Source organism: Nipponia nippon, unplaced genomic scaffold, assembly GCF_047370975.1.
Source record: "Nipponia nippon isolate SJK-2023a ecotype South Korea unplaced genomic scaffold, ASM4737097v1 scaffold_8, whole genome shotgun sequence".
NCBI lineage: Eukaryota > Metazoa > Chordata > Aves > Pelecaniformes > Threskiornithidae > Nipponia > Nipponia nippon.
The window spans coordinates 22,956,388-22,980,015 of NW_028262402.1; the positions used below are offsets into that span (position 1 = coordinate 22,956,388).

Genomic DNA, 23,628 nt, shown 5'->3' on the forward strand with positions numbered 1-23,628 from the left:
ATAACTTTGGTTGGAGGTAGAACAAAGCTACCTCTTAAGCTAAATTATTTCTAAACACTTAGGGTTTTTTTCCTGCTTCCCACTTTGGGAATATAAAGTTGATTTTATAGCAGGGACAACTGTAACTTTTTTTTTTTCATTGAGTGTGCTTTGTATTTAATGAAAATTTGGAAGTCCTCCACTTTTGTTTGACTTCAAACTGGGAAGCCACCTGATGTTTCTTGTCCCTTCTTTAGAAGGGAAAGTAGTTCAGCTGAATGGCAACTAGATGAAGTAGCAATGTTAACTCCAAGCATGGATTCGACAGACCTAACTAAGCCATCACTACGTCAACAATAACGTTTTGTCTTAGGTTTGCAGTTCCTCTTGCTGAAGGACAGGGATTTTGTCTTTCCAAATGGTAGTTAATGTTTATCTTTGAAATATGCCATCACCACTTCTGCATCTGCTTCAGTGGTATCACTTAAATGCTGGGAAAAACTATGTTCTGTGGTTTTGAATAGTGACATAGGGAGAGAGCCTTTTAGGAAGTATTGTTGGAATAGTACAATAACTTTCAGAGGAAAAGTTAAAGCAAGTCTTATTTTTTTCTTCTTTGTCAGCATATACATCCTGTGATATATAGCCAAACAAGTCAAGTGTGGTTACATGCCACTAATAAGCACTTTATAGTTTCACAGAAAATACCATGGTAGTTAAATTTTACTGACTTGGTTGTGTAGCTTTTTTAAAATGTGACAGAGAGTAACTTAACTGATTAAGAGAAATCTGAAGAGACAAAGTCACACCCAGGAATTTGAGTAATTTGGAGTTGGTTTGGTGTGGTTCTTGAGATCAGTTTTTTCCCAGGTGATACATTGTTGCAGTCCTAATCAGTACTATTAACGTGCTTTATGGGAAAAATTTATTTTGATGAAAGTGTTAAACTCGTTTTGATCTTCAAATCTGAGCAATACAGCTGAGATTGTTCTCAGCCTTCTTGCATGTTACTGCCATTGATACTTGCATGGAAATACTAACTACTTTCTCTCTCTTCTCCCTGACGTGCATCAAGGCTGCCACACAGATCAAAGATAGGTACAGTACAAAGTCTGTCGCTTTTGTGTCTTTGAATTAATCTTATCCTTGAAAATGCATTTACCTTGAAAGGGTCATAGTCAGCTTAAATCGAATTCATTGACTCTTTTGTAAGTGTTTGTTGTGACATCACAACTTTTGAGAGAACTAAAAATTTCTGTGCTTCTCATGTGGTGTTTTTCCTTGCTGACTGCTGGCCTTTCATACCTTAATAAAGAGAAAGATGTTTTTAGTGCAGGGAAGTAGACCTCTGCAGCAGCTGCTATTATTATTATTATTTCTTTAAGTATATATAAGTATATCGTAATACGGTATATAATTAAGTATTATTAATAATAAAATTCTGATTTATTATTAATACCTGATGGCTGAAATTTAACAATGTTTCAGGCTGACTCTGCCCCTTTAAATTATGAGAAAATCTGTTGGTTTTTTCAGTACTTACAGACTTTTGCTAGCTAATTTGCCATTTGAATGTAAAAAGTCTTGTAGCTGTTGAAATATTTCTGGTGACATCACTCTAATGTCGGTGAAATTGCTATTTCTGGTAGCTTTTCTTGGAACTGTGTCTTCCAACTATTGTTTAGAAAGCAAAACTTCACGGTTTCAAAATAAATGCTAAGGCAATTTTTCTTCAGTTGGAAGAATGATAACTACGTTCTGAGAGTCTGACCTCCTGGTTCAGAAAACTTACTATAATGTGCATAATATTTTGAAAGACAGCTCACAGGGTGTTTCCAGCATATGCTGCTCTTATGGACAAAACAGGATGGCTTTCAATTTACAGGTTTTCAAGGAAGGGTCTGATTGTCTAAATTCTATCATGTTTTGTGTAAAATGAGTAATTGCTAGACAAATTAATCTTTGCTTTTCCAAGGGTAAAGAGTTAGTGTCCTTAACAAATCAGAGCGATAGTGGCAGTGATAGGAATCTTAATACTTTTTATCTGTAATAAGCATTCTATTACTCTAGTTTCTTGAAATGCTGTGTGATCTAATCCTTTTGAACCAATTGTGGATGGTTCTCTTGTCTAAGATCGGTCCCTAAACAGAAGTTAAAAAGCTGTCTGAAGCTGGCTACTCGGTGTGCTCTTACTGCTAATCAGAGGATTATTCTTCCTTAAGGAGAGATTTACTCCACCCATCTGGCCAAGCAGCGGAATCTGCTCAGCAGCCCATACTGAATTTCAGAATGTCAGCTCTGTCTTGGGAAATCAGTTGACCTGTATCTTTTATGATGTGTCCTATATCCCAAAATTGTAATGCTTATCACTCTCAACATGCCTATAACTTTAATACTCAACCTCGTATTTCCTCCCCCTTCTTCACTACCTGAATTTTTTGTTTTTCACCATTCTTTAATGTACCTGTATTTAGCACACAATCTCTCTTACATACTAGTGAAGTACTTACTGTGTATCACTTCCTGTGAGCTATTAGGTGTTGTAAAGGTGCCACAGATCTGTAGGTGTAAATTGGTTACAACTGTTTGCAGTTGACTTTCTTTTGTGGTGTGTATATTACTTTCTAGTTAAGAATTTATTTTTTTTAAAGGAGGAGTTAGGACCTGTGTGCTGTCTGGATCAATATTATTCAAATTCTGCTGTGTGGCCTAATGTCTTCAGAGTGACAAACCTATACAAGAGCCTTGTCCTCCTTTTTTTTTGGTGGTGTAGTTAATGGAGTACAGGAGTGTCTTAGGAGTATTCAGAATAAGGACTGAGCTAAGATTTCAAAAGTGGAAATGGGAGCTGTGCTTCAGTGTATTTTGTAAGACTGATCTGATGCTTGCATGTTCCAAAGCAATATAGTGTCTGCAACTTAAATGGTTCTTCATTCTCTGATAAGATCAGAGGTAGATATGAAATCAGAATATTCACCTTGTTCACTGCTATTTATAAATGCCTTCTGAGCAATATTTAACACGTGAAAATGCACTTTGGAGGTAGTGAATGGATCTTGTCGAGCAGAAAAGTCTTTGGACCATTCTAAACTAAAGGTTTAAGTTTCAAATTTCTAAGTGTATAAAACATGTTCCTGATTCTGCAGTGCTTTAGATTTTTCATACTTCCTGATTTTGTGTGAAGTGATGTGTGAGTTTTGTCTCCTATCCAAGTTTTTTTCACTAGTAAAAGACATATAAGCTCTTCTGTAGTCACTTCTAGTCTTTCTTTGCCTAGCAATGTGGAACAATTGGGACATAGCACCGTATTCTCTTTGAGACAGTGACATTAGCAAAACTTTCTGTTTTGGAGTCTGTGCTAAATGGTAAACACTTTTCTACTAGAAAACTGGTCTTTGATCAGTATTTTGGCTAACAGTTTGACATTAACGATACAGATTATCTGATTGCTGTTTTTGAAAATGGCTATAGAACTTAAACAATGCAAAATCCATTTTGCTAATGCTGCTTTCTTGACTTTAGAGTCACAATGGCTTCAGCATTCCGCATCTCTCTGAAACCAAAGGTCAGTGATAGTATGACTCATTTGATGGTGGACTTCGCTCTGGAAAGGCGCATGCTCCAGGCTGTAAAGTTTTTGCCAGGTAAAAACTGTATGTAGTGAGTTTAATTTGTTCCTACTTGAATAACTTACTATATTTAAAACAAACAAATCAAAACCATAACTCTTACACCCTAATGAGCAGATTTTTCAGAGTACCTAAATCCATTATTATTCATTGGATGTTAAGCTGAATACCTTGAGGGTAAAAGAGTTTTCTAGTTCTATTGTGTCAAAATCTACATAATATAGCATTTCAGAAAATAACATTGATCTCAGAAGTGAGAATGAGTCTTCCAGACCATGTTTTTTCTTGAGTTGTCAGTTCCTCTGTACTTCCTGAAGTTACCTTAAATTTCTCAAGACTGCACCTGCTAGCTTGATGCTTATTGACACTCTGAAGTCCTAGTTGCCTGCGGTAGTGTTATGCATGGAACTGTAACCTAATATGTCACTTAGAGTGGTGATATGGTCTGAAATGCAAGAGAGGTATAATCTACTAGGGCAGTGATACTACCATAATACAAAAAGGTGTATTGATGCACCTATTTGTTACTGTTCAAAAGTAAACTTAGGTGCAGTATTCCACTGTATGTCTTTCATGTCTCTTTATTCATGGTGCTTTCCTATTTAAACCACTTTGCCCTTGACTGATACCAAGAATATATTGACAAGAATACTCCTGGCAGGGATGTAAATTCTTTTGTCTCTCGGTCACTAATCCAAATCTGTTAAAGACTTGGCAGCATCAGTTTACATTTCTGCCTGTTTATCTTGTATGCTGGAGATACAGTATGTGGTAGCAGGTGTAGTAAATGAACATTATTCCTAGTGGTCAGCTAGCAATGTCTAGGCAGAAATTCACCTTTTAGTCTGTCCTGGTTTTGGCTGGGATAGAGTTAATTTTCTTCCTAGTAGCTGGTATAGTGCTGTGTTTTTGATTTAGGATGAGAACAATGTTGATAACACACTGATGTCTTGGTTGTTGCTGAGTAGTGTTTACCCTAGTCAAGGACTTTTCAGCTTCTCATACTGCCCTGCCAGCGAGGAGGCTGGAGGTGCACAAGAAGCTGGGAGGGGGCACAGCCAGGACAGCTGATCCAAAGGCATATTCCATACCATATGATGTCATGCTGAACAAAAAACTGCGGGAGGTTGGCTGGGGGGGGTGGGGCGGGGCCGCAGCTTGGGAACTGGCTGGGCATTGGTCAGCAGGTGGTGTGCAATTGGATTGTGCATCACTTGTTTTGTATATTCTTTTATCATTATTATTATTTTCCCTTCTTTTTCTGTCCTATTGAATTGTCTTTATCTCAACCCATAAGCTTTACCTTTTTTCTGATTCTCTCCCCCATCCCACTGTGGGGGGAGTGAGCAGACAGCTGTGTGGCGTTTAGCTGCCTGCTGGGTTAGATTCTGGGTGGCAATCGTTGCTCTGTATTTCACAGATAAGGAAACAAGGTAGGTAAGCTGATCACAGTGCACCTGTTTAACAGGAATGGGAGTGTAAAGATCTAAAGGCAAGCATGAACAAAGTCTTATATCTAGGTGAAGATATTACTTAGTATGACCCGTCTTATACATGTATTTTCCTTATCAAATATGTGGGAAATTGTTTGGGCCTTTGATTTGTAAACAGGAAAATTAACTGTCTGTGTATCAATCTTGCTTTCTTCTACTGTAGTGTCAAGCTATCAAATTACTGGGACACCAAATACTGATAGCTCAAACTGTTGCAGGCAAAATTGCACTGAGCATTGATAGACCTTCATACACCAGGAAATACTACTGTCCTAGTGTGGGAAGTTGAAAACAGGTTTGTTGTTGTGGTAATGCAGGCATTTGAACACTGCTTGCCAGAATTATGCTGAAGACTTGGTCAGTCCAAACACATGGAAGACTCTTTATCTGGTATCTGATACCATGACAAAAATAATTGGGGGAGGTAGCTAAGCTTACAGGTATATGTTCTGAAATACTTGTCCTCATCTTAATTTTTTCTTTTGTCTAAGAAGGGATCTTACTGTTCTTATTCTCAAGTTATTGTTGGATGACTTTGAAATTTGATGGCAAATACATGTGATGAACAGTTGAGAATTTGTTGTGGTTTAACCCTGGTGAGCAGCTAAGCACCATACAGCTGTGTGCTTACTCCCCGCTGCCACAGTGGGATGGGGGGAATCAGAAGGGTAAAGGGAAGAAAATTTTTGGGTTGAGATAAAGACAGTTTAATAGGTAAAGCAAAAGCTGTGCACATAAGTGAATTCATTGGCTACTTCCCATTGGCAGGCAGATGTTTAGCCATCTCCAGGAAAGCAGGGCTTTATCATGTGTAACAGTTAATTGGCAAGACAAAATGTCACTGCCCTGAAGGTCCCTCTGTTCCTTCTTCTTCCCCCAGCTATATATGCTGAGCCTGATGTCATATGGTGTGGAATATGCCTTGGGTCAGTTGCGGTCAGCTGTCCTGGCTGTGTCCCCTCCCAGCTTCTTGTGCACCCCCAGCCTGCTTTATCAAAACTGTTTTCATCACAAATCCAAACCATAGCACTGGACAAGTCTCTATGAAGAAATGTAACTCTATCCCAGCCAAAACCAGTACAGACTTGAATACTTTTGCTTTTCGGTCTCTTCTATGCTGCTTTTTTGTTCTCAAGCATTTTAAACCTATGCCACCAATTTCAGTGTAATTCCTGCTTGGCTTAAACTGCAGGGATGTGAGGGGTAAAAGGGTGTGTTTCAATAGTGCTAGGTTAAAATATTTGAACAGATCATGAAGAGAAGGTGTGGGAAGGTGTAAAGTAGTGTGCATAAAGCAAACAAGGCCTTCTGCTTCTAGTGGACCTGCTATAGCTTGGAGGTGTTTGTATCTAGATGGTAAAATTACAGATCTCTAAATGACTCAACCATAATTAATGTGATGCTGATTGTCATCAGTCGTTGTGGAGGGGAATCATAGCAAAAATATGTTCAAGAAATAGTTGTTTCAGCTGCATAAAGGCAACCTGTAGGTAATTAGGACTTGGTCACTGGGACATAACTATACAGAACAACGCAGTTAAGGGCTTGTGTGTTATGGAAAGGGATGATTTTTGACAAAATCTGCAGATCTATCAGTTCCACAGATCCGTGAGTATTGTACTTTTTTGATGTTCCTGCTTGATACATTGACTTGCAGGCCACTTTTATATCTATTTCAAGCTTTTGTGAATGCTGAAACAAAGGAAGAGCTTTTGCAGATTCTTCCTCCAAAAACTGCAAACAATAAAAAATCTTTATCGGTTCCTTCAGCAGAAGTCTTCCTTGAATGTACTTTGAACGCTATGAAGAGTATGAAAATGCCTTCTTCTGAAAAACATTTTCCAGTGACTTAAGTGCTCTTTGATTTCACAGAAATAGGCTTCTATTGTCTATAAACAAAACTTCAGTCTTTTCTTTAGTGAATCTTAGGAATTCTTTAATTCTTTCCCCTTCTTTCAAGACACAGGATGAACAGGAAAGAAAACTAGGTAACTGCTGACTGGCTAGTGGAAACTATTACACTGTTAGTTGTCTGTAGTGGTGGAAGTAAACTTAAGTGATTCCGTTTGAGGGCTGCAGCTGTACTTACCTTCCAAAGACTCAGAAATAAAAGTTTGCTTCTTAACGTTCTTCCTGTGTAGTGTTATTCTAAACGTAGGTTCATAATTGTAAGTCCACTCTACTCTAGCATGTCCTTCTTACTGCTTCCAGAAGGGGATCACCCCAACTTCCTGACACAACAAACATCTGGAAAATGTGATGCAAATGTTCACTCTAGAGCTAATGTGTATTTCTTGTTTTGTAAAATGGATGTTAAGTGAAAACAGTATGCCTAGTCTTCTATCGTGCTTTGCTAATGGAATAGATCCTCTGAAAGGAATGAGTGTTACCAGGCCAAGGGCAATTTCTGAACTCTGTAAATCCAAGGAGAACAAATTAATATTCCATTCATTCTCTTCTTTAAACTGATCTGTATATTTGTATTTCTGCAGTCCCTAAAGCTCCAGAGATAGATCTAGCAGCATGTCTGGTTGCTGATAACTGCATAACAGTATCGTGGAGAATGCCTGAAGAAGACAGCAGAATTGATCATTTTGTACTGGAGTATAGGAAAACCAACTTCGATGGGCTTCCTCGAGTAAAAGATGAACAGCGTTGGGAACTGATAGACTATATTAAAGCTAATGAATATACACTATCAGGTAAAGGTTTTTATACTTCAAAACTAAGAATATTGATACAACTTTTTATGCTTGGAAGTTTTGCAAAATACCCATTTTCCTGTACGTAATGAAGCTTCCATTGTTTCACATTACTCTTGGGTGCTTTGTACAATAATGGCTCTGCCTTTTATTTTTACTTTTGTCAAAAGGTTTTGTAAAAAATCATGTCTTAAATGAAGTTCATACTGATATTTATGCTTTTTTTTTTTCGGATTGAGATAAATGGAGGACAGCTACATGGAATAGATCTTAGTCTTGTAAAAATTGTCAGTAATTAATATCAATTCAAGCTTCTAAACATTCCCTTTTTAGGTCTGAAATTTGATACAAAATACATGAACATTAGAGTACAAGCTTGCAACAAAGCTGTGGCAGGGGAATACTCTGATCCTGTGACTCTGGAAACCAAAGGTAAAATTTGAAAGACTCTAACCTTAGATGTAGTGAAAACTCTGCGCTTACTGTTCTGTCTTCATATATGAACTTGTGTGTTAAGTCTGCTTCTGCATGAGCACTGCTGAAATACGTTTCCTAAGTGAAAAGGAAAACAACCATTTCTGTAAAGGATTAAGAAGCTTATTGGCACAGAGCTGGACTTTTAGCACTCAGATACTAAGAATGAGGTACTAATGTAACTTTCTTCAACAGAGCTTGACATTGCTTGTTTTGAACTGTGGATTGTCAGTATTATGTGCTGCTACATCATACCAACATATAGCAAGAGAAGATATACGTTGTGGCTTAGCATCAGTAGGACTGTTAGGGCATCTAAACAGCTGGTGTAGTTGGCTGGTTATTGGTACTTCGCATGTGACAGGTAATAGCTTTCTGTAAATAGAATGCGCTGAAAAGGATTTTTGACTCGGTAGCTGCAGATTCTAATCACTGTCAATATTCAAAAAATAGGGAGCTCCAAATTGCTAACGTTATTAAGTCATTGTGGTAGAAATCAGTTGGTCTGAGGATGGTGGCTTCCTAACATCATTTTGTAAATAAACTAGAAGAACAATTTCGTGCAAGTGATGTTTTGTGACAGAACACAAGTCTTAACTATTGTGGGTGGAGGTAATGATCCTGAGGCTTTAATTATAGCCAAGTCTGTAGTGTAAAGAGCAAAATGACTGATCTGAACTGGATAATTGAAACATAAATTCTGTTACTTGTGAATGTTACTTCATAAAAACAAAGCTATATGGAATTTGAATGAGCTGATGGGCATTCTGGTAACTTTTCTAAAACAATTTTAATACTCTTAAGCAACACTCATTGTCAGATATATAGTATCCATTTAATAGCCACTTACATTCCTTACTCCAGTACCAGAAAAATAATTCTGATTTTGATTGTTTGGGCAGTTATCATGCTTCCCGTATTATTTTCATTTTTTCTGTGACCATTTAGTTCACTTTCTTTAATAATCAGCCCATAGAAACTCAGTATCCTTGTCCATGCATTTACCTTATTGTTTTTTAGACTTGTGTACTGTTGAGCTCTCAACTACTAAAATCTCACATGCACTTTCTTTCAGAATCAGACTATAATATCTGATGGTAATACTGATGCTGACAGAATATCCTGTAAATAAACATCTTTAGGGAACTTGGCATGTTATATTAGTTTTGTTTTCTTGAATGAAGGACTTGGCTGCACCAAGTACCAAGTCTCTTCTAGTTGCATGCGTCCTCTACTGTTCTGCAGTTGACTTCACAGTTCAACTCTGTCTGCCTGTATGTGCTACCCTGTCAATTTAGTGTTCTCCAAGTCTGCAGTCCTTATTAATCATAAACACCTTGCTGGAGAATCAGTGCTGCAAGGTACGGAAAATAAGCATACCTTTTTAAATCATTCATGGTTGTAATGATCTAGGGAGTAGGCTGTAACTGGCAGAAAACACTAGCTGAATTTAATTGCTGATACTGCAGCATTATAAAGATGAAAAAACTTACTTTGATGTAACCTATGCACTGACGGTAGATAGTTGGGCTTTATTTAAAGGGCTCCTTACCTTGATTACAAGCATCAGACTAAAAAGCTGATGTTTCTACTAAGTCGAATAGTACTCTGCTACAATCTTACTGCTGCTTCTATCATTTTCTATGAATAGCTGCTGTTGGAAGAGAGCATTATACCATTTCACTGTTTTGCATTTTGTCTTGACCAGCATTTGTGTTCAGTTTGGACAGTACTTCATCTCATCTAAACTTGAAAGTTGAAGATACCTATGTTGAATGGGATCCTACTGGAGGCAAAGGCCAAGAAAAAATAAAAGGGAAGGAAAATAAAAGCAGGTGAGAACTCTATTTTGTAAATGCTTATGTTGTCTGGGATGTCTCATCTGGCAGTTAAGGGAAGAGGACAAGGGGGAATTAAAGCACTTGAGGACAGTGGGACACCAAAGGAATTTTCATTCAGAAATCTTTTTCTGGAAGAAATCTTAATTTCTTATTTCCCTTACTATGTCACACAGATGCGGAGGCTATTTATGGAAGCTGTTAGAAATGTGTCCTAATCATTAAATGGTATTTAGTTATTTTTAAAATACATTTGTTAGGGTATCATTCAAGGTACTGAAATAACTTGTAGATGTGGTGGGTTGACCTTGGCTCACCACAAGGTGCCCACCAAGCTGCTCTATTGCTTCCCCTCCTCAACTGGACAGTGGCAGGGAAAATACAACGAAAGGTTCATGGGTCGAGATAAGGACAGGGAGATCACTTTGCAATTACTGTCATGGGCAAAACAATTGAGTTGGAGAAATTTAAATTAATTTATCACCAATCAAAAGTCAGAGTAGGATAATGAGAAATAAGAAATCTTAAAATACCTTCCCCCCCCCCCCCCCTTCTTCCCAGGCTCCACTTAACTCCCGACTTCTCTACCTCCTCCCCTTGAGCAGTGCAGGAGGATGCGGAATGGGGGTTGCAGTGAATTCATGATGCGTTGTCTCTGCTGCTTCTTCCTCTTCACATTCTTCCCCTACTCCAGCGTAGGGTCCTTTCCACAGACTGCAGTCCTTCATGGACTGCTCCAGCATGGGTCCTTTCTGCAGGCTACAGACCTTCAGGAATGGACTGCTCCAGTGTCAGTCCCACATGGGGTCACAAGCCCTGCCAGCAAACCTGCTCCAGTGTGGGCTCCTCTCTCCACGGGTCCACAGGTCCTGCCAGGAGCCTGCTCCAGCGTGGGCTCTCATGGGCTGCAGCTTCCTTCAGGGCCCATCCACCTGCTCCCATGTGAGGTCCTCCACAGGCTGCAGGGTGGCTATATTCTCATTTCTCTCTCCCAGCTGCTCCTGCACAGCATTTTTTACCCTTTCTTAAATATGTTATCACAGAGGCATTACCACAGTCGCTGAGTGGTTCAGCTTTGGCCAGCAGCGGGTCCATCTTGGAGCTGGCTGTCACTGGCTCTGTCTGACGTAATGGCAGCTTCTGGCATCTTCTCACAGAAGCCGCCTGTGCAGCCCCCCCCACTACCAAAACCTTGCCACGTAAACCCAATACAATAGATAAGGTAAATGTCAGCAAGCGACCCAATGTAATTCTATGTTTAGTAGTGTTGCAGGTCAATACTGGTGAATAGACAACTTTCGTACTATAAAATGTCAGGAAAGAGCTGGCTGCTTTGTCTTTTTGAAAAAGGTAAGATTAAATAAAATTGGTACTATAGGTGGTGTCTGAATTTATCTCATAACCGTCACTGGTGAGGAAAAGGTATCAGTAAAACAAACCAGTAGCAAAAGATAATGGATAGTGGAACATAACTCTTGTAAAGGTGGTAGCCCTAAATGTATTTACCAACTAATTTAATCTAGGAAAAGCTCTTAAGCAACTTCAACAAAATTCTTGGTAGATTGTTGAGTGTTAGGCACTTAGCTTTGTGCTATTCAGAATCACTGAATAAATATGGTTGGAAGAACATCACTAGATCAGTCTACTCTGGCTGATCATTGACTATATCCAGGGATGAAGAACGTGTAACTTGCTGGGCCTCTATTCCAGAACACCTTCATGGGAGAGGAGGAATATCCTGATATCTGACTGGAATTTCCTGTGGTGCAATGAGTACCAGGTGCCTCTCAGCTATCAGTGTGCACCCCTCTCAGAAAAGGCTGCTCGATCTTCTGTGTACCTTCCTGTTAACGTTGTTAAAGACAACAACTAGCTCTTGTCTTCCTGAGGCTGAGCAAAGCCAATTGTCTTCCTGTGCTCCAGTCCCTTAATTGTGTTGCTGGTCCTCCACTGGACTTGCTCTAGCATGTCAGTGTATAGTCCCGAGCAGGCCAGACCTTGATGCAGGACTTCAGGCTCAGTCTGACAAGTGCCAAATTGAGAGGAGCAGTTGCTTGCCTTGGCCTCCTGGTTGCTGTCTTACTGCTACAGCCCAGGATGTGGTTGGCCACCTCTGCCACAAGGGCACAGTGCAGTGTGTTGTCCACTGTTGTTGTCCACCTGTTGTCACCTACCCACTGCTTTTCTGCAGAATTGCTCTTCCCTTAGTTGTCCCCCAGCCTGTCCTATTGTGTGGCGTTCTCTCATCTGGAGAACGCTATCCATAGCTTGAGCCTGGTGTTCAACTGGTTCTGTACACAGCTTATGGCCCACTACCCAGTTTGTATCTCACCTCTTGAGGTTTGGGAACGGGTCAAAAGCCTTGCTAAAGTCAAGGTGTGAACAGTGTCTGTTGCTGTTGCCTTGTCCACAGAGCTGGCTACTTCTTCCTCAAAGGCAATTAATTGACTTTCAACATGCGCTTTTCAGTATGAAGATCCCTGCTTGAGATAATTTATGAACAAACATCTTCCCTATAGGCGTATACTGCCAGAAGCATGGTAGAATAAGTTTTAGTGGCATCTTAAAGACGGGGGTAACTTCTATAATAATAGAGCAGTTCTTTAATGACTACTTATTTCTGTCAACAGTGGCCAGAATCCTCTGCTGAAGAGCAATAGAAGGTGACAATATACCTCTTACTCCTAGGATCTAGCACCTAATTTTGTTGGGAGTCTGTGCTACTTTACTTTGCTTGATGTAGTGAGAAATAAATCTAATAGCCTTTATCAGTAGCAGGACACATATGCTTTTAAAAATTATTTTGAAGTTAAATTTGGATTCATAGAGATTATGTAGATATTTTCCAGTGACTGGAAAACAGTCTTCCTGGAAGGATGCATTGCAGTGTGTGGGAGACCAGATTTGCAATGGTTGGAAGAGCATTATGTATTCTAGTTTTGATACAAAGATCCCTGTTATTTACAGATATATTAATAAGGAGATATATATAAAGTACATCTAAAATAAGGATATGATATATAAAATGAGGTGATTGGTGACAGCCAGCATGGCTTCGCTAAGGGCAAATGGTGCCTGACAAATTTGGTGGCGATCCACAATGGGGTTATAGCATTGGTGGTTGAGGGAAGAGCAACAGATGTCATCTACCTGGACCAAAACAAATGCCCAAGTTCCTGATTTCTTTTAGGTTTTGCTCCTCTGTATTCATCCATCAGGTAGATATATGTTTGGCTTGTGGTCAGCAGTAAAGAAAAGTTCGTGTTGGTGAAACAAGCTTTTGAAGTTGTTGAGCGTCAATAGCCTTACTACACAAAGCGTATCAACTTGTGCTAAACTAAGTTTTAAAACTGTGTTGGAGATATCGGTACCTGCTCAACAAACTCTGGGAGTCTTAAACCTTGGTCTCTCTTTGTAGTTGTCAGTAAAGAACTTCCCTAGTTCTGGCCTTTGCTTTGGTAGAAGGACATGGTCACATGTCCAACTTTGCATCTCAGGCTGACTGTTTCTAGCAGGAGATTTAGATGAGCTTTGATTCTTGCAGGAGGCTTTTGTTCTCTGTTAAGAGTATGTGTGTGAGTTTCTCTGCATTAGAGGGAAAATTTGAAGCTACCTCCATAGCTGGTGGAAAAAGTTGCAGTATAATTGTTCTAAACATCTAATGCGCAGCTTTCAAGGGTTGGAAAGACATGATGGCAATAAAATGCTAAATGATCTGTAACATATTTGTTAGACTAGAAAACAGCCTCTGGGTAACTTCTGATACCCCTCCCTGGATAACTTCTGATATCTCTCCTTGACCTTTCTTCTCCAAAAGAGAATACGTATTGCTTGGAATATGTTTTATTTGCTGAAATGAATAAGAAAACTGAGACTAACTGCAGTGCTGTAGGCAACAATCCTAATCATAAGATGAGAATATCTGGTCACTGAATAGTGGAAGAAACGCATCAGTTACTATACTAGCTAATGAAAACTGCTGTATTGGAAAATGGGCACCAAACAGACTTTCTGCTATAAAATTTCCTTCCTTTACCTGTTGGAAGGGAGACTTAAGCATGGGGTGGGAAACAAACAAACAAAACAAACCAAAACTGTTTTTTCAAACTTTTATACCAAATATTTCATGTTGTTGTCTGAACTGTTAAAGGCTGTTAGATTTTGAGTGGTGGTCATTTACAGAAGACTTGAACAAAATAAATGGTATTGAGGACCTTTAAATGTCTTTCTAACTGAGGAAATACGAGCAAAGCACCTGCATTTTTCTTATGATTCTCTAAATGGCCACATTGCTTTCTGCATAACTCATTTATACTGAATCTAATAGGAAAATTTCAGCAGCTTTTATTGGAAGTGTGAGTGAATGATCTTTGATGTACTTGAAGCAAGATGCACTCTGCAGAGTGATGCTTCCCCTCAAAATTATGCTTTAATTCTTGGCTTTGCTTTTTTTTCATGCTATCACTTGTTACCTTTTTCTTTGGTAAGTAAATTACAGCTTCCTCCATGTTAACAAAATTCAAAAGCATTTCATGTGGTGCACTCGCACGATATACACTTACCCCCTTCATGTAACTCTTGGAAGCAGTTTAGAAGTGTAGCTGTCATCTGATCAGTACCGGCAAATTTATATGCAAAATGGTAGTGCTAAAGTAGACAACCTTTTCATTGTGATTTCTTGTAGACTTGTGTAACTGGAATAAACCAAACTTAGTCATGAAGATGAACCACAGATTCTAGCATACATATGTATGACAGCTTAATACCACTCAGCTTTTGATTCCTATGTGACTTTATTTTAATGAAAGTATTAGGCAAAAGGGACATTTTCTAACCCTTTATGAAATGGCATTTGAGAACAATTCCAGAAAACTTGAAATCAGTGTTGAATGAATCAGAAAGGAAACGAGCTAAACTTCACTGTATTAGTGGACATTTAAGTAGCAATTAGCTTTACCAAATGGTAGCTGAAGGGAAAGTTGGAGAGAAAACTTTGTTTTGTGTGTAGTAATGCTAAGGCTAATCTATGATAGACTACAGAGGATGAGGATTTGAAGATGACTTCTCACATGTGTATTTCACAGACTGATTTTGTACTTTTAACATTTTTTGTCAATGAAATTAAACTTCAAACTGCATAGCTATTTCTGAGGAGTTAAAATCCTTTGCTACTGATCACCTTTAAAACAATAACCAGACATGGTTCCCTGGCTACTGAAATTTAATAGTCACTGTAATTTGCAAATAGTCTTCGTTTTGTTTAATGGTTAAATTGCTAGGAATTATTTTGGGGGGCATAACTGAGGTAAAATGTTTGAAAACCTCATTAGGTTAAAATTATTCTTTTATGCAACTGATTGCTCATTAGAATATTCTCCAGAGCAAAGTGTGTCTTCATTTATTTTGCTATTGCCTCCTGGGAATGCTTTTGAAAAGTATGATTAGAAAATCGAAGCCTTCCTTGATTGGGATTAGACTCGTAAGTTTTATAATGATTGTCGAGGAGTTGCTGTGTGCTTCTCAGCACATTGTGTTGTGACACAATTTTCTTTTCTGTAGTGTTTGATAGAGTTAACATAAACAAATAAAATCCCCACCCTTCAATGTACTTCTGGTGTTTGATTTTTTTCTTTTTTTGAGGAGAGCTGTGAGACATGAAACTGTGGAAGTCTCACTTCATCTTTTTTAGTATAAATTGTGTTTAGATTCGACACTCTTGGGCTTTATATCATCTTCAGTGTGTGTATTTTGAAATAAAATTACCACAATTTTATTCCTTTCACTCTTCATTGGGTTATACTTTTTCCTGCGATTTCAGTTATTGCTTACACAAGCCATACATGTGCTGAAAAACCTGCCTTTAACATAACTGATGTTATTTTCCCATTCACTGGTATTTACATTCTAGTGAAAATTAGGCATTTTGGCATTGAATATCAGCAGTGTATTCATACGTATCTGATTGTTGTAGTTGATCTACAAGACTTATTAGAAATCTCATGTGGAAAACCAGAAACATGAGTTTTCTAAGGTTCTGCATAGTATAGGCGAAACACTTTTATACAGGCATTCACTGAAACCATGTGCCACACATCTGCTTTTTTTTCCTCCTGTTTAATTTCTCAGCTGCTTCTGAACTTGTTTGTTACAATGTCTTGTATTTTTTTTCTGGCTATCATCTCTTCTCTCTCAGTTCTTGTGCATGCGTACTGTTAGAGGTGTTAAGTAGCTGAACTAATGCGTCATTCCAATAGCTTATGTATGTTTATTGCACCCTAATTGACTTGGGAAAACTTGTTTGAGTGTGCCTTTCTGTCATTGTGTCCTAATCTTGAATGGCTCATTTCTTCTTAGAAGTGGTGGACCGTCTCCAAAGAGGACATCTGTTAGCACAAGATCCTTACCCAGGGCCGGCAGAGATCACTTTACTGGTGAATCATACACAGTGTTGGGTAAGGTGAACTTTTTACTTCTGTTACAAGTGTAATGCTTTGGAAGGGCACATTAGGTAAGAATTTGAGGGAAAACTTGTGATTGTTCAAGGCTGTGTACTTGATGCTGTCCTGCGCAGAGGTAGTTTTGCCTATATAGTACCCAAATTCTGTGCTACAGCAAGTGTCTTTAAGTTTGTTGAAGCTCTTTATTACACAGCTCTTAGTGACTGACATTCACTGCTATTAAATGTGAATCGATGTTAAATGTATCTTGTCTCAATAAGGGTAAGTAAAAACTGTTTGATTCTATTCTATATTCTATTTTCTTGTACATTAATTTTTTTTGTTCCTTGTAGTTCAGATTTTTGTATTTCTAAGCCTTCACCTTAAAATAAAACAGGGAAGACATCACTGGTTCCTATAAGGAAGCAAGCATTGTAAGGTACCCTTAATTGTAGTAACTAAATGTATTTTCTTTTTTTGGTAGGAGATACTGCTATTGAAAGTGGACAGCATTACTGGGAGGTGAGAGCCCAGAAGGACTGCAAATCCTACAGCGTGGGAGTAACGTATAGAAACCTGGGAAAGTTTGACCAGCTGGGAAAGACTAATTCAAGCTGGTGCATCCATGTCAACAACTGGCTGCAAACCACATTTTCAGCAAAACATAATAATAAAACCAAGACTCTAGATATACCTGTTCCAGACAGAATAGGAGTATACTGCGACTTTGATGGAGGTAAATTATAATCTTATGAGATTTACCTAAAAACTTAGTTAGCTATCCCTGTCAAGTTGAAGCAGTACAAGGCTAAAGTAGTATGTTACTTCCAGACTAACAGAGTCTCTTATGAAAATAAGGCCCAGAGCTGTTTGTGTAATAGTGCTTGTAATGTCAAATGACCTGGGTTCATCTATGTGACAGAGCTACTAACTGAGAATTTTAGTCATGTGGACTGTATTTAATGTGCTCTGGAAACCTTTCCCTGGAAAAGAATCGATTTTATAAGAAGTTGCACAGCAGTAGCATTTAAACATGTATTTCAACTTGTTTTCTGCCTCTCTTAGGTCAGCTCGCATTTTATAATGCAAACTCAAAGAAGCTGTTACACACCTTCAGAACAAAGTTTACCCAGCCATTATTACCAGGCTTCATGGTCAGTATCTATAAAATTTTGTTCAGTTTCTAGCACTGAATTCAGTTTACTGAAGACTTACTTGTTTTTTAAAGGAGGAAAATGGGAGCGCTGTTTTTGGCTGACTAATAATATTTAAAAATGTTTAACTTTTTTTGATTTCATGTGGTGCTTATAATTGCACTGCAATAGGAGAACTCTGCACCTGGATGTCTCAGCTGTGTAAATAAAAGTCATTAACCTTTTGCAGGGTAAATTAATACACATTCCAGTAGCTGATGAGCCTGCTACAATAATTGGTGTGAACTGATGCAGATGGGAGCCCAAGATGCTGCAAGCTGTCAGAGGAGGTGTCATGAGACCGAGCACCACCAGGTGCTTCCCTCTGAGACACAAGACTCTAGCTTTCAAATCTTTAAAAGCGCAGTGGGATTTTCTTGCCAGTCATTTCACTGGTCTGCATAACTTTTTTTGTGGCTCTAAGGTAATCAGTGAAAACTTGCTGCAATTCTAAAGACTCAAACCTTGCAAAAACGTGCACAGGAAAAGATTAGTTACTGCATATTGGTTTTCCTTTAATGATTTAAGTAATTTGTTCAGTAAATAGACTTGGAGGCCTCAGCTGTGTTATAAGGTGCCATGAAGTGCATCATACTTTGGGAGCAGGGTATAGGTCTAGGAAAACTTAGGAATCTGGAGGAGGCTAGCATGCCAGTTCATACTGACAACTCAGCTGCCTAGACACTGATCTCTAGCCTCTTGTAACTTAGCCCATAGAAAACAGAGCATGATAGTTTTTAATTGGCCTAATCACACTTTATAAAGTTATTCTTCTTTTGGGCAAGGAGGAGGAATGGAAAAGTAGTAACTTGCCCAGGCAGCCTTACATCTAGCATTTCCAAACACCTGATTTTTCACTTGTATCAGAATTCCTTTCGCAATTTCTACTGTTGGCTAGATGTACTGACAATAGGTGTCGGGATTTTTAATAGCTATTTATTCGGAGGTGACTAAGCAAGTTGCCTTACTGATCCTGTTCAACATACAGGGAACGGAATAGATTCAGAACAGTTGGGATACATGTGTTAGTCATCCCTCTAGCATTGCTAAGGCTGACTCATTAAGTCAGTTCCTAAGGCATCCAAGGAAATGCTTACCACACCTCAACCTATTAGTCTGTATCTCACACAGCCCCTAGTACTTAGTGATAGCAGTCTTATAGGCACTCCTTGGGTTAGCCTGAACAGTTGAAGTAAAGATGACAAGCTACTTAATTACAGCTCTCAAGTTTATTCATAAACATGGAGATACATTATTTCATGTAACTCAGTTGTAGAATAGAGGTCAGTGGCACTTGAGAAGCACCTGAAGCTTCTCAAAACTTAATTTTTTTTTTGGTACTATGTTTACATTGACATAATTCTGCCATGCTAAAACTAAGCACTGCTTTCAGACACATAGTGAGAATATTGTCATCCTAAATACTTGCTGCTAGCACATCAGCCTTCAAAGAAGTTTTCCTATTAGGATCAAATCTTTTAGTATTAGATCTTAGACTTGCTTATAAACTTAGAGTCATAAAGCATAGTATGTGAAGCATCTCAAACTTTATGGTCTTAAAAATTAGCTTCTGTGTGATTAGAATGTTTTACAGAGTGCTGTGACTAGAGAGCAAGTGAGAAAACAAGCGAGCTGCAGCGTAAGTTTTGTGTTACGTCCATTGTGGGATGGGAGAAGAGAGATGTAGATGCTTCGTAATGTTCAGAATATTGATTTTTTTTTTTTTTTTCCTCCCTTAGATCTGGTGTGGTGGACTTACAGTGAGTACTGGGTTGCAGGTGCCAAGTGCTGTGAAAATGCTCCAGAAAAGTGACAATGGATTGAGCGGTTCAACAAGCAGCCTAAACAATATTGCCTAGTAACATCTATTAAACATTTCTATTGCTGAATGGTTTTTTTTCTGTGTAGCTGCTACTCACAGAAGCTTGTGAGCATTGGATTAAACTGGGTTTGCTATCTACTGCTGTTTAAAGCCTGGGTACTGATAGTGCAAAGTTTTGGGGCTGAAGTGTTAGACAGAAATGTCAGACAGAAAACTGAAGGGTTGCCTATTTGAAAAATAAGTGGAGAAATCAAGAGCTGTAACTATGTACTTTTCTAATACTGTATTTAAGCATTTTGTTATGGGCTTGAATATTAATTTTGTTATGAATATTATTTTTCTATGAAGAATATAACAAATACCATTTTCTTAGCTCTCCTGACATGAATTACTTGACTATATATTTTATTATTACTGGGCTTCCTATTAGAACTTGTGATATCAAACATGCATTTCAAAAGAATATTGATTTGCTAGCCTAACCTGGCAAAATACCACAGCAGTATGATTTCAAAACAATATTACAAGTCGTAGGCCTGATATGAAGAAAGAGTAAGAGCAGTCTGATTTTTTTTTTTTTTTCTGATACAAAATCCTCCTATTTCCCATGAGAAACTCATTTAAATATCATATTTAGAGTTCGGCTCCTGTTAATCACAAATTACAGAAAATGTAAACATTTACAGGTATTTAAAAACATTCTTATGTCCTTAATGAAGATGCATTGCGATAGCCAGCCATTGAGCTAGAAAGTATTTCAGATAAGAGGTTCAGAACCAAAAATCCAAAGCTTTTTAAAAAACTACAGCATGGTACTGCTCTCTCAGAAGCTCTTAATTTTGGGTCATCTCTTGGCTTTCCAGTTTTGTGGCATTATTCCAATTGGATTCTGATAATCAGCAATTCACATTGTTCATCAGATGCAAATGACAAATTGCGTCTTTGTTGATAGCAGAGCTGCAGTGCAGCTGAGACTGGGAGCAAGGGTGTGAGAGCTTCAGTTCAAATGCATCTGCCTGGAGAAGAGGTATGGGGCTATTGCTAGAACATCTTTCAGCTTTTTCTCAAGCCAGCTTCAAGGCTGGCTAAGACTTTCTCAAACACCTGTGTCAATATCGAAGCTGGCTTTCAGCGGAAGCAGCAGTAAATTCCTGGTCATAGGGCAGTACCCTCTGAGCCCAGGCATGAACTTTTGCTATCTGTTTTGACTACCCTAGTGAGAATTCCTGGAACTTTCTGGATAACCAGAGAAGTCTAAAAATTACATGATTTCTTTATCCAGCAGAAATGTAGCTTATATATATATAGCATCCCACTCTCAACTTGCTAGCTTGTACCATATGTCATGTACATGTGGCTATGAGACTGGCTTTCAGAGGATCATATTCTAAAGGATGTCTTTATAGCATTCAGCTTAATGCCTTCCCCTTTTTTAAGGGCAAGGAAAAAAGCGGAGAGTGAGCAAATGCTTTGCCAGCTAACACATGATCTGCTTCTGGATCTGCAGTAATATGCTTCCATCCACAAATCAAAAGAAGTTGTTGAGCCTGGGTGTTCCATCATCATAACTCCTAGTTGGAAGCTTAGTAACAATAGTAGAATGATTCATAGTAGTGGGAGAACTAAAAAAAATCATGTTATATTCTTCACGGAAAATCTCAACTTTTCAATGAGAATGACTTGTGTATTACAGACTGTTTAAATCTGCTTTCTTCCCTCTAATCAAGTCCAGGAGCCTAGATATAATTTTCAGATACACATATGAATCAACTGTTTCCTAACTGAAGATTTTTTCCTAATATCACCTGAAAACTGTTTCAAATTCATGCTGATAGGGTCCATAATAAGTTGGCTCCTTTCCTACAGGGCCATGGTAATTTTTCTTCTGTGTATCTTTTAGTCTGTAAAAACATGACCATCTAATCATGTTAAATCTTGTTAGTATCAATGGGTCCTTTATGTCCATCAAGATTTCTCAAGAGGAGGAGAAATTCCTTGAAATAACTCGTAATCAACTGGTTATGACGTTTGGTGTAAAACTTAAATTTTTCTTCTTAATTTCAATACCTGCTCTAGAAAGTTTTGTTTCTCTTGAGAAATATGATGTTGACAGGACAGTTGAGCCCTTAATGTTCATTTCATATCTGGAACTTGAGCATCTCTAAATATTTGCATTGTGAACAAAGCCAGCTGTAATCTCTTGTAGAGGAATGTGCAAAACAATTCCCAGTTTAACTGTACCTTCCTCTGCCAGTTTAGTGTTTTGGGTCTTGAAAGCGGAAGGTGACATGGTTCTTAAATGAACAGTGTCTGAATCTGTTTCACACATTATCTACAAATGTTGTTATGTCTGTGTAGTAATCTTAAATATTTCTTCTTCATTTCTTTCCTTTTTACTGCAGTGAACACCTGACTGGGAGTTCTAGGGTCTCAGCTGCTATGAATTCAGTGGTATGTGAGGGAGTGAGACTTGCACGCTTGGACCCTGGTGCTGTACAGAGAGAGGAGGGTTAAGGCAGATGCGTCTTGTTCCGAGACTTGTTGTATTGAATGGCTGTGGTAAACAGACATCGAAATAGGCTAGTACCTGCTCACACTGCCCAGTCGTCGGCTTGATCTTGGGTGCTCAGCTGCAGCTCCTGTTTAAATTTCCCTTTTTGGAAAGAAAGGGAATGTTTACAGTAAGTTAATGCATAGTGAGAAAGAACCATGAGTAATCTCCAACCCTACATAAGAGCATTTAAATTATGAAGGTTTTTTAGCAAGATGTAGTGCAACCTGCAAGGTAAATTTGATATGCACAATGTAAAAATGTAATTTTTCTTTAACACTTAGAGGAAAGCTTGAAGTATTTGATACTGTGACTTGTGACTTGCAAGTTTTAGTTTAACTGATGTCCTAGATGAACTTAACATGTGACTTTTTACCCTTAAAGGATGAATTTGTTATATAATAGTTTGCACAGATGTCAAATTTTTGCTGCTAACAGCTAGTCCAATTGTTTTTAGTAAATGGGGATATGAAGAATTGCCTTAAGCACTTTAGATTTTTTTTTTGGACTCTTTTCTGAGCTAGTGTCTGTCCGGTACCGGTATATTGGTGATACTTTGTTGCAGTTGGTGCACTGTTTGTGCAGCTAGAGGGGGATGCATGCAGCCTGTGAAGTTACTTTTTCCCAGGGGAATCTACTTCAGGGATTGGAGAGGTTGTTCTTTCGCAATGGATTAGACCTGCTGAAGGTCTGTAGTTTTGCCCTGTAGTTAACAGTATGTATTAATATGCCTGGTGACTTTAATCCTCTCTGAGCCTGCCTGCTCTGGAGTTGATGCTGTTTGGTGGCTAGACAAGAATTTTTTTCTGTATGACCAAAATGAGATTTTTTTTTTTGTTACTTTTTTTAAAAGTACTGATTACTGGTAGTTAAAATAACTTCAGAATAACTTGTGAGGAACTGAAGGTTTCCCTTAAGTTCTTAATACATCAGAAGACTGTAGCTTTCATTGTTTCTGTGGAAAGCTGTATGAACTGCAACAAGGGATGTTGATTTCAGAAAGGATGATTTAAAAGCATCCAAGGTGATCGGTGCTTCTCCAAATACCAAATACGGATGGCGGAGGGTGACAGGTTTGTTTCTTCAGCCATCCTCTAAGCAGAAAGCGTAGAGGTTAACGTACCAATCGTGTTCCCCCCCCCCCCGCCTTGCACTCTCCCATGTTGCTGTCGTTTCATGTTAGGACCGGGGACACTTAACTGGTTCCCTCAGGAAGAACATCCGACTTGCTTTATACTGTGTTTTAGGCTGGTGCGGATCACAGGTTACGAAGGTGATACGTGGTTTGGCAGACAGCGGCAGCGAGTTCTCTGGGTCGTTGCCGCCCCCGCCTCGCTTGAACGGGGCGGCTCCCGCGGCCCAGCTGGCAGGGGACGCCGCGGGGGGGGGGGGGGGGGGGGGGGGGGGGCTCTCCCTCCCCGCCTCGGCCCCAGGCTGGGCAGGGGCGATGCTCCGCGGCCCGCTGCCCCCGCCGCCGCCGTGCATCGGCCTGCAGCGCCGGTCCGGTGCG

General features: G+C 39.0%; 1 protein-coding gene across 3 annotated transcripts in view; it reads left to right on the plus strand.

Moving 5' to 3' along the window:
- FSD1L (fibronectin type III and SPRY domain containing 1 like) overlaps positions 1-23,508 on the plus strand; it is a 33,841-nt gene extending 10,333 nt beyond the window's left edge. Inside the window, exons 5-14 of one of the 3 annotated variants that reach the window (XM_087742383.1) lie at positions 1,055-1,077; positions 3,502-3,623; positions 7,594-7,803; positions 8,137-8,235; positions 9,986-10,112; positions 12,746-12,778; positions 16,470-16,567; positions 17,037-17,288; positions 17,618-17,706; positions 19,485-23,508. In XM_087742383.1, the coding sequence (XP_087598509.1) occupies positions 1,055-1,077; positions 3,502-3,623; positions 7,594-7,803; positions 8,137-8,235; positions 9,986-10,112; positions 12,746-12,778; positions 16,470-16,567; positions 17,037-17,288; positions 17,618-17,706; positions 19,485-19,604 (1,173 nt within the window). In that variant the 3' untranslated portion in view covers positions 19,605-23,508. The remainder of the gene's footprint in view (positions 1-1,054; positions 1,078-3,501; positions 3,624-7,593; positions 7,804-8,136; positions 8,236-9,985; positions 10,113-12,745; positions 12,779-16,469; positions 16,568-17,036; positions 17,289-17,617; positions 17,707-19,484) is intronic. The other 2 variants (XM_087742381.1, XM_087742382.1) reach the window with 2 other exon arrangements.
- Positions 23,509-23,628: the final 120 nt, after the last annotated feature.